At 35.6% G+C, this 10,968-nt stretch overlaps 1 protein-coding gene across 1 annotated transcript; it reads right to left on the reverse strand.

Annotated features, from left to right (window-relative positions):
• Window positions 1–628: 628 nt before the first annotated feature.
• On the reverse strand, window positions 629–10,942 carry LOC106155416 (periodic tryptophan protein 2 homolog). The gene is made up of 19 exons (XM_013530255.3): window positions 10,781–10,942; window positions 10,472–10,584; window positions 9,959–10,053; window positions 9,635–9,734; window positions 9,199–9,342; window positions 8,599–8,734; window positions 8,171–8,327; window positions 7,803–7,869; window positions 7,345–7,500; window positions 7,001–7,208; window positions 6,618–6,766; window positions 5,936–6,083; window positions 5,162–5,312; window positions 4,804–4,984; window positions 4,296–4,443; window positions 3,808–3,979; window positions 3,165–3,383; window positions 1,637–1,862; window positions 629–1,319 (listed from the first exon to the last, which is right to left on the reverse strand). Exons 1-19 carry the CDS (start codon window positions 10,796–10,798, stop codon window positions 1,154–1,156), a joined length of 2,754 nt encoding a protein of 917 aa, XP_013385709.1. The 5' UTR covers window positions 10,799–10,942; the 3' UTR covers window positions 629–1,153.
• Window positions 10,943–10,968: the final 26 nt, after the last annotated feature.

The following is a 10,968-nucleotide window of genomic DNA, read 5'->3' on the forward strand; positions in this document are numbered from 1 at the left end:
AATCATGGGTATATCCATATATTCATCATAAGATCATGTCTAATTCTCCCCCCATGACCCTGGTTCAACCTATTCACTATCAAGTGTGTGTGAGATTTCTAACTCCAGGTTTGTGGCTCAGGCCCAGCAAAAAATGTGTTATCCTCGTCTCAGGTTAAAGGTTGTTTTTTTTTATTCATTACTTAAATGATTGATTCCCCAAGCTCACACCTGCTCCATGCCTCAGTAAACACTGTGGTTAAATACATTTGTAAAAGTACCATACGTTTGAAAATAAAATACTTTTCCTTTGATATCACATCCCATCACCACTGGGTAAAAAATTCCATGGAGATTCAGTATATCTTTAAAAAAAATTAGTGCCAACATTCTGAAATTTAGGGTGCTTACAAGGGGTTTTCAATAAATTTTTTTTTTTAGTTTTAAAACAGTTATAAAATTATGTTTTATAGGCTTTATATTTTAAGTTTTAAAATTATGTTAAAACAGGTGTATTTTTTTTGTTATCCAAATACGGGGGGGGGGGGGGGGGGTTACTTTGTAATGCAATTTGTCATTAATGTTCAAAAACCAAAGTATTCTAGAATATTATATTTCAAGAAAATAAGGTAGAAACAAAAAAATGATGCAAAAGCTACATAACATTGTTTATCCGACTTAGAAGTGATAACATCTAAAGAATGATGAAAATCATTATTTTTGCAATTGAAATCTTATTTATTTTACCACATTTATGCTGTTATCTAATTTATGTTCCATCTGGTTTTACTTTCATGAGGTCGGGAAATGAAAAGCAATATATTAAGGAGCAGTTTTCACAGATAAATAGTATCTGTTAATGTATGGTTTCCTTCCAAGCATTACAAAGACTCACAAGTTTGCCCTATTTTCACTTTCTTAATATCAGGAAATGAAGTTTCTTTTTACACATTATTTTCTTCCAAGTATTACTATGACTCATAAGTAAGCCATAAACAATATTATCCCCAAGTTTTCCACAAAAACTGTTATTAAGTCTCTGGCACAATCAACCCTTCCATCATTTTAAAATAGGTTCACCATTTTGTTCCACTGAAAATATGCTGCAGTTCGATTCAGAAACAGAGAACAACCAGTCAAGAGTGAAGCTTTAAATTAATTCTGCCTCCTTCTGTCATGTCATTACACTCTCACTGTCTGATGACTGCATTAAGTCACTGTCGTCTGCCACACTTTCCTGTTCAGTGTCTTCTTGATGTTCAGGGTCTGTGTCTCCTCTTTTCCTCTTTGCCTGTCCCAGGTTCAAGAGATACTGGAGAATGTACTGGTTGTGATCACATCTAAAAATCATAAAAAAATGTCCTTACATAAATCATTTCATCCAAATTTAAGATTTTCCTCAACTTCTTAATCCAAGATGTGCTCACTTTCTTCCATTAGGAAATATGGTAAGGACCCTTATTAGAAAAAAGAAAAGGAATAGTACAAAAGCAGATCTTTTTTTCATATAACAATACTTACACATGGAATGTGATTATTTACCATTAGTTACCATTTTTAACCCTTTTGTAGGATATCTGAATACTGGACAAACCCTTTTCCATTAACACTCGCAAAAACCTTCCTTCTAAGAGAAGATATGAAAATGTGAACTCACATGCTTCCTAACTCTTCACTTCGTTTTGTAATATTTTTCTGCAGTGTCCGCAGTAGTGCCAGTATTGACTGTGATTTCTGCTTCAGTTTTGGGCCATTCAGCATCAGCAGTTTTTGACACCATAGAAGATAAAACTCGACATGACGTGACGTTTCCATCATCCCTCCAACAAAGCCGAGTAGTTTTTCTATGTACAAATCCGGTAAACTCTGGCATACAAAATCCACTGCAAAGTAAAATATTAACAACCAAATTATTTCAAGACCATGTAGCAGATTATCTTTTTCCTGTGTGTTTTTTTTTTTTTTTTTTTTTTTTTTCCAGTGAACAAAATGTCTGAAATATACACACAAGCAAATACAGAGACCTACAGACACAAACACATAATAAACACATGCAATGGGGTTTATGAATGCAAATGTGAGTTAATCGGTATTTAATCAATGTTTACTAAAATGGACATCCTGGGATAAATGTCTCTTCTTTTTTTTTTTCCAATGTATAAATAAATAGTTAAAAATCTCATATTACCATAAATGTCAACTTTTACATACTGTCTGGGAACCTAAATCACCCATTAATTATCATGAATAATTTAAATTGAATAAACCTGGGCCGTGTCTTTGACATCACTGCACACCTAAACTGCTATTCAAAAGAAAGTATTAAAAAGACCAATGTCACCAGGGAGTCTACAATCAATATAGTTTTCTGGTGACTTTCAAAGATTCCGTTTTGTTTAAAATTTTGTTTTCTGGTGATTTAAAAACATTAACAATAGGGGACCCATCCAGTCCTTCTGTTAACCCACCCACTGACACTGTTACCAAGGTAGACCTCATGTTGTAAAATTGGGTTCCTATATATATATATATATATATATATATATATATATATATATATATATATATATATATATATATATATATATATATATATATAAATGCATGCATGCTAAGGCCCCAAAGACACCATCGGTCTACATAGATGGATTCAACTCTGCAGGAACTCTCACTGAGTGTAATCAGCTGAACTGAATGACACACCTCCTACTGGCATTGAGTAGAATACAAAAAAGCTGGTGATTTACGAATCTGTTGAAAACAAGAGGAGGTATGAGAGAACAGTTTCATTAGCTCTGTACGTATCAATTTAAATTATTGTTTTTCTTTTTATCAAGGCCTGGCAATTGACCTGGATTTTCATTCCAGGTGAAATGACCCTAGTCATTTACTCCCTGATGATGGTGACTGACAGTCACAGAAATATTGGAGGTAATACCCACATATTTTATAAGCTCTTGAAAAAAACGAAAAACAATAATTTAAAGAGGAGGTATGTCATTGCACTCAGATTGCAGAGTTGGATTGATCTGATCTGCGTAAATCGATGGTGTCAATGGGAATGGGGTATAAGTTTTAACAATCTTAACTGGAATGGATTGAACAAGAAATTCAACTTTATGTTCCCATTGTGACCCCACCTGATGAGTCATCATCCACACTCTGACCCTCGCGGTGATACTTACAGTCTCCCACAGGCACCTGCTCAACCACCTCCTGTATCAGTCTATGTTCATTCAGCCTGAAGGACAGCATCAGAGATGTGGTGTACTCTTTCCTGGCCAGTGTCCGCCTCACATTCTCTGGGGTGATGTCCATCTCCAGGTCAAAGGGGTCAAAGATGAGGTTGTGGTCAAGGGAGTAGATGAGAAGCCCTTCTGTAGAAGTGGCAGCCCAGGCTCTTCCTGCAATTTAATTGGCACTCACACTTAATACCATGTTTCTTTGAACACCACTTATTTAGACCGCACTGTGACAGAGGTATGAAGATAATGTTAGGCCAACACAAAATGGCTGCCAAATCTTAGTTAGTTCAACCAAATTAACATAAAAATATGAAAGTAGAAGAATCAAATCCACGTAATGGGCAAAGTCTTCTTTGGCCCAAGGTTCCATAGTGGCACCCAATTTCAAAATGTTTTTTAAATGAAATCAATAAAGACAAGAATGTAGCCACAAGAAAGTATTATGGAAGCAGTTTCTTCTTACTCCCATTTGTAAATAATCACCAAGAAGAAATTACATCATATCAAACTGCATCCAACATTAAAAAAAGACCTAAATTCAATCCTACTATTGTACTATCCCTTATGTAGGATTTGATCATACCAGTGGGGGAGAAGCGCACACAGGACACCAAGACTTCAGGTTTCCAGTGCCTTGAGCTCATGTCTCCCTTTTTCACACCAGGTAGCGCTATGGAGGTCTTCCCGTCTTCTGCCGCCTCATCCACAAGAGCAAGACTGCCCCACTCCGTCATCTTTCTTCTGTCCAAATACTCCTACATAAACAAGACAATATTTCCAGCTAACAGACATTTTCTGATAACTAATTCCATAACTACAAAACCTACAAAAAACTCCCAACAAAATTACCAGTTTTTATGATAAGAAAAACTTAATCATCAATATCTTTGTAATGTGTACAAGATATCAAACATATTTGGGATAGTTTGTTATTTGGGAAAAAATAAAAATTAAAGTATGTAAAGGATAAATAAACCATTTCACAAAATGGTTCCTGGGGACATATATGGTGTAAATTCCTCAAAAAGTCTAACAAACACCATGAAAAAAAAAAATTGTTCTGTTCCTTACCTCCATTCCGTCAAAAGACAGATTACAAGAGATCTCAAACTTCCTGATCAGAATCTGGTCAGCCACAGAGTAGATACAGACATTCTTGGACCGTCCAGCAGCCAGAATGCATTGTCCATCTGCTGTATAACAAAGGCTGGTGAATGCTCTGAAAAACAAATTCCATTTCTGCTGGGAAGAGTCCATACTGTCTCAATATATCCAATTAAATCAAATGTTACATATAAGTATTACAGCAATTTCATGATGTAATTAAAAAGAGAAGAGAGGCTTATGAATTTTAGAATCATGCTTAGACATATTTCAAAACTTCCACTTTTTGTGGTACATTTTTTCACTTTACTTTCCGAAGAATATCTTAATTCCCATTTTGTTTCCATCTCCTTCTTTATATAGAAGCTGTAGTTTTAATATCTAGACTCAAATATATCCCCTGTATCAAACTAATTTAATCTAAGTTTTTCTTAACATTTTCAAGACCTTAAAACAATTCATATTCTTCCCTTACTTTCCACCAGCAGACTTCTTGGCAGTAATCTTGTCCAGTTCTTTCCTACTGTATCCAAGATCAGGCCTGCCCTCTATGGAGCCAGTCTGGACAGCAGAGTGGACATCCCAGAAGGAGATGTGACCATTAAGAGTGGACACTGCCAATTCAGCACCATCAGGCCTGTAGGCCAAGCCCAGCACTAGAAAAAGAGGGGGCATGGATTTTATCCATCAGACTAATACACAGTACTGAAGATTTTCACCCTTCAAATAAACTAATAAAAAATAAAAAGTCAGAAGAAAGCGTACTTTTCAGTACAAGTGTCTCTGTTTGCGTTAGGTTTGCATCAAAAAAAGAATTTTACTTGTAAACCCACCATCTGATCCCAGGAGTATTGTTTCACGGGAGCCTTTACTTTCAAATATATCCCATAATTTTACAGTTTTATCCCAGGATGTGCTGGCCAATATGGCATGTCCAGTACTAAAGGCAAGACTGCTAATAGGTCCCTCATGTCCAGCAAGAACCTGAAATTTATGAGAAATTCATGGACATTATTTTCCCATCAGAATAAAGTTAATCTATTTACACTGGGCTAGATTTGGTCTTAAAGTGCAATTTAAGTTCACAAGTGATCATACACGATCTTAATCATTACAGCAGTAGTCTTAAAATGGACTGAATCTGCTTTTAAGATCAAAAATGATCTAACATCTACTTAAGTGGTCAAGCAGTTTCCTGCCCTCACAATGGGGGATACCTCCTCTCACAATAGAGGACACCTCTGTTCACAATAGGAGAATGTGTAAGGGGAGACAACTTAATTGGCTGTCAGACTAGAAATGGTCTTACTCATGTTTTAAGATCATGTAAGACTATTTGTGTTCTTAAATTGCATTTTAAGACCAAATCAAGCCCACTAGTGTTACCTCATACCCAAGCAGCAAATAATAATTCACTTGTATATAAACCAGTTAAATATCGCAATCTTTCTAAATTTAACACAACTAGCTGAAAGGCCTTCGGACAGTAAAATCACAAAATTAAAAACCAGTGTACATCTTAAATTTTGAAACAACATTTTTATTAACTAGGGTAAAAAAAATCTATCTGACAGTCATAAATAAAAAGGATTAATTTATGGTATTACCTCCAACAGCCTCCCTGTCTTCATGGACCATACAAAGATCTCAAACACGTCCAGACCCCCAGCACAAACAATCTCGCCACTTGAGTCCAAGGCCAGGGATGAAAACTGAACAGGACGTGGTGATGTAAAGGTGCGGAAGTTACGATATCTGAAACAAAATGTATAACACATTGCTGGTAGGTCAGAGTTTTACAATCAACAGTTTTCTTTTTATAAATTATGATTTATCATCAGTGCATTTAGAACAGAACATTACTCTATAAAGATCTTTATTTAGGAGAAAATCTTGGGGTATCTTGATCCAGAATAAATCTGTACATGTTCACTAATATATCAGCTGCCCATCTTAAACAGAAGTCATTTAACATTTTAAGGGAAAGAGGTCAAATAATGTCAATGAACCACTATGTACTGATTTTTACTAGGTCAAAGTATGCTAAAAGTTTCTAAAAACAAACTGAGAACCAAATATTGATTGAATTTCTCTATAAAATTACCAACTTTAAATGGAAACCGTCCAACTCAAACATGAACAGATGATATAGGAATCCCCATCACATATGAACAGATGACATAGGAATCCCCATCACATATACAAACCAGACTGTCAGTTGACATAAGACTGACTGAAACCACAATTTTAATCAAAAGCACAGAAATAATATTTTCTTGGTTAACTGACCTGTTAAGGTCAAATGCTCTGACAGTCCCGTCCAGTGAGGCAGTGACCACTACTTGTCCACTCTGGCTGAAGGCCACACCTGAGATACCTCCCAGGTGTTCATTAAATGTCACAAAACACAAACCACTACTAGTATTCCAGACCTTAACCTGTAACATAAATCAGAAGTACAAAATATGCAAACCACCTTTTTAGGTGCAAAATTTATAAGCTTTTCATCTGTAACACCTTAACTTCTGTTACACACACAAAAAATACTTTAATTCTACAATTACAGGTTACTTCTAAAAGCAGAATGGGGTAAAATAATCCCATCTAGTTTCAATGCTTATGTCTATTTCTCATGTCTTTCAGAATGAGCTAAGCGCACAGCCTCCCCTTACCTTCCCGTCATCCCCTCCTGTAGCAATATACTGCCCATCAGGCGAGTATGCCAGGCAGCTCATGTTGTTGAAGTGACCCTGTTGTTTCAGTATATATGACTCACTCTGCCATTCCCACACAAGCAGCTGTCCCAGACCAGCACAGCCCAGAGCAATCCAGTCCCCAGGCTTGTTGAATTCTATAGAGATGATACTCTGGTCAGATATACTGGAATTACAATACAGATAAGAAGTTCAGAAAAATGACAGATAACATGGTCAGACAAGCAACACCTTTTGATACCTGTTTTTAATTCTGTGCAATTTTTCCAACTGTAATTTATCTTATCAAGATCCATGCATACCTCAGAGAGTGTATCAGATTAAAATCTGGCATCTCATGAAGAAAGAAGGCACCATCTTCAAATCCTGAGCACAGAATGTGTGTGCGTTTGTGATAAGCTGCACTGGTTAACTTAGCATATGCTGCACCTTCACCGCGTGCTTCTTTGTAATTGTGTCTGAAATCAAATAAAACATATTTCAGGTTTTAAGCTGACAAGTCGTGCTGTACTTGTTCAAGACCTGGCATGCACAATTTCATCTCCATGCACAGTTTAAATGATAAAAAAGACAAGTTTTAGTTGTTGCCTGATATGAAGGATTAAAAAATTTTATTGATAAATTTAACTCTTGCTAAAACATGTTTTGAAAGAAATTAAACATTTTGAAGCCAGGTGAGTGTCCTTAGAATCAAGCAGATCTTGTGGTACCTTAAGGCCTCAATTATAACATATTATAAATAAAAATGGTATCAACTCACTTTGCAAGACGTTTATATAAAATCTTGTCTTCTGTTTTCTCTGCATCTTGAGTTGCCACTTCTTGCTCTGAAAAATAAATAAATGGTTAACAAAATAGTCCAAGGTTATATTGATAATAAGTAAGGTTTATTTTAACATTTCACATATTCAGATAAAAAATATGATTTATTACCTTTTTAATTTAATTTCTTAAGTAAGTCTTTTGATAACCATCTGTTTGGCACCAAGTGAAACATTTTAAATAAGCACATTATGAATTTCATTCTCTTATCCAGCTGGTATACTATTCTCCCCCCCCCCCCCCCCCCCCCCAAAAAAAAAAAAAAATAATAATAATAAATAGTAAAGAAAGTTAATCAAAATTTACCCTTTTTCTTCTTCTTTTGCTTTCCTTTACTTTCCTCCATTTCCTCCTCCTCTGAAGAGCTGTCTACTTGTGGAGGTGCTTGGTAGGGTCTTAGGCCATCCAGGTCAGTGTCACACTCCCACACACACAGCTGACCATTCTCACTGATACTGATCATCTGGACATCGGTCAAGGAAATAACAAGCTATGGCAGATACGAACTTGAGCCAAAAACACCCACTTCAATAAATACTTAGTGCATCATATCATAATTAGCAAATACTTGACAGATAGCAACTGTGTTTTTTATTATGTCTTTATAACTAAGAGAAAAGTGAGATTAATAAGTAATTATAATAACCTGTCTAGTAACTATTGATCCAATTGTTCTCATTGCTTTATATCAAAATGCCTGTCTAAACCCCTCTTTTAGCTAAATTAAAGAATACATCAAGGGACTCTTCCTCAAAGAAAGCAGCCACTATAGAATTGCTGTGTCCTCCAAGCGAGTAGACTACAAGATTGGCAAACCTTTCAGCACCATACACTCTGGTGTTCATATCCTTAGAGCCCACAAGGAAAGCCCTGGGGAGTGAAAAATGATATAAGGTTTAATGGCCCCATATCCAAGTATCCTCCCCCTCCCTCTGTTTTTTTCTGTATCTATGCCTTCCCTTCCATAGAATAATTCAGTTTAAGAGTTTGGTTAAAGGTTCAATTACTTTTTTACAAGAGATTTGAAGTGTTATGATTGTTCTGATGTGGAAAATTTTCAACTGAATGGCATGCAAGTTCATTTTGAAGATATTTTTGATAGCAAGTTCATTTCAAAAGATATTTTTGATTTAAATATATTTGATATCTTCAATAACAGGATCATCATGAAAATAACAGCAATTTACATCTGCTTTTGTGAGTGTCAAAATCTGATTAACAACATGAATGGATGAGAAAGCCATATCATTCAAATACAAATTATTTGATCTCAGCTTCATTATTCATGCTGAGTGACACATACAGTATTAGGCTGAATAATGTGGAAAGCTTACTTTGAGTTTGTGGTCCAGTCTATACACACTGTCTCATCATATGCACCAAAGAAGGTGCGCTCTAAAACAAATGGATTGAACTCCATAGTTTTCCCGGGAGCATGAAACACCAACACATTGTTTTCCTTTGTGACAGCAAATTTCCTAGAAAAAAATAAATAAAATAAAGTTAAACACGTAGTCCTGTAAGCACTTTATCATTCGTGTGGTCAGTCTTATTTAGAATATCGATAAAAGTCCATTTAATGAAAACAAATAGTAAGACAACTCATCAGAAGAAAACAGCATGATGTTGATATTAGAAAAAATATAAATAATGTATAAGAAACTAGTAGTACTGGTTTAAATGGATTACAGGGAATCTAAGCTTGTTTCATATGTAACTTTAACGAGGGTTTGTACATAAAGATGAAATATTTGTAAAGTTGGTGTTTACCTGCCATCTGGACTGAACTTAATGGCGTGGACTGGACGGTGGAAGTGGTAAGAATGTAACACTGTCTTACTGACGAGACTGATGAGAATGGCTTCTCCCTCTGGAACACAATAAAACTGTACTGAAACCTTATGTCAGATGTCTCACTCTAAATCAATCATGCATTTCCTGCCATTACTATGCCTCACTTGGAAAATAATGACAATTTAAGAAAATTTACATTTTACACTTGACCACCATGCTGGGACTCTAAAACTACTTTAATTCCACCATCTTGTCACTCCAGACTGAAAATGCAACTCAAGTTACCTGAACCATTCTTACCTTCATTGACTGCTATAAGTAGATTGGCATCAGGGGACAATGCAGCTGCTGTGATATTTAACCTACTCTCTACTGGAAGTGTTTCTGATTTGTTGCTAAACAGTGTGAAAGCAATTATGGGGATAAGTAAATAAATTCCTCATCTAGATTGTAATTTCAAATTAATAATCACAGTGGATCAGCATCTATAATACATTCTTTAAGTTTTGTGCTGTTTTGATGTTTGTTTACCACATTTACAACCAAGATTTTTTTACTTTGCTTATTTGTTTCTTATCTTGCCCATCAATAAATATGACAAATACGAAATGGAAACGCTGGTTTACAACAACTACCAGTATTGATCACATAAATAACACCAAAGAAAACCAAATTAAATGCTGTCGTTCAGACTCATATGATAATAAGCAAAGAATATGGAACACATAGGCCATGAGAAGGAAAATACGACAATCATATACTTAGTATGTCAATTCATGTAAATCAAGGAATTATATATAATTTTAATATCACTTTTTCAAATCAAAGACAGTGATCCTGTTCCCCACTGGACTGATCACACTGTTGCCATCTGGACTGAAGATCAGGTTCCCCTTTCTGTAAACCGTCCCAAGCAGGTTGGAAAACTAACAGAAACAAAATAAGTCGATGGATACAGAATTAATTTCCCAAATAATGTAAGTATAAACAGTATAAAAATACTTGGCACGGCAGGCTGCTTTTAAAAATTTCACGGAAACTTAGTTCTCATTTCCAAACCAGCTTCATTCTGGCAAATGCAAATTACACTTAAGATACGTCAGGTTTCATTCAAATACATACACGATAAGAAAACTTCATCCTTTGCTCTCATCCCATGCGGTCATTACTACACTTTCCTGTAAAGCATGTGGAGGAAATGTATACACAAGGTCACAGCGCATGTTCTAAGGAGCCGGCAAGCTTAAGGTCAGGTCAAGGTGAGCACATTTGATCCGTAGGTTTTTATTGGTCAATCAACACCCATGGAC

Source organism: Lingula anatina, chromosome 3 (genome assembly GCF_051362555.1).
Source record: "Lingula anatina isolate TDL-2025a chromosome 3, LinAna3.0, whole genome shotgun sequence".
NCBI lineage: Eukaryota > Metazoa > Brachiopoda > Lingulata > Lingulida > Lingulidae > Lingula > Lingula anatina.

Bases quoted from the DNA above. Each gene is read 5' to 3' on its own strand.
- LOC106155416 (XM_013530255.3), bottom strand. The intron at 9,735-9,958 runs GTAAGAATGGTT...ATTGTGTTCCAG, and splicing joins ACTTATAGCAGTCAATGAAG to AGGGAGAAGCCATTCTCATC. The intron at 6,084-6,617 runs GTCAGTTAACCA...ATTTTGTTTCAG, and splicing joins AGAGCATTTGACCTTAACAG to ATATCGTAACTTCCGCACCT.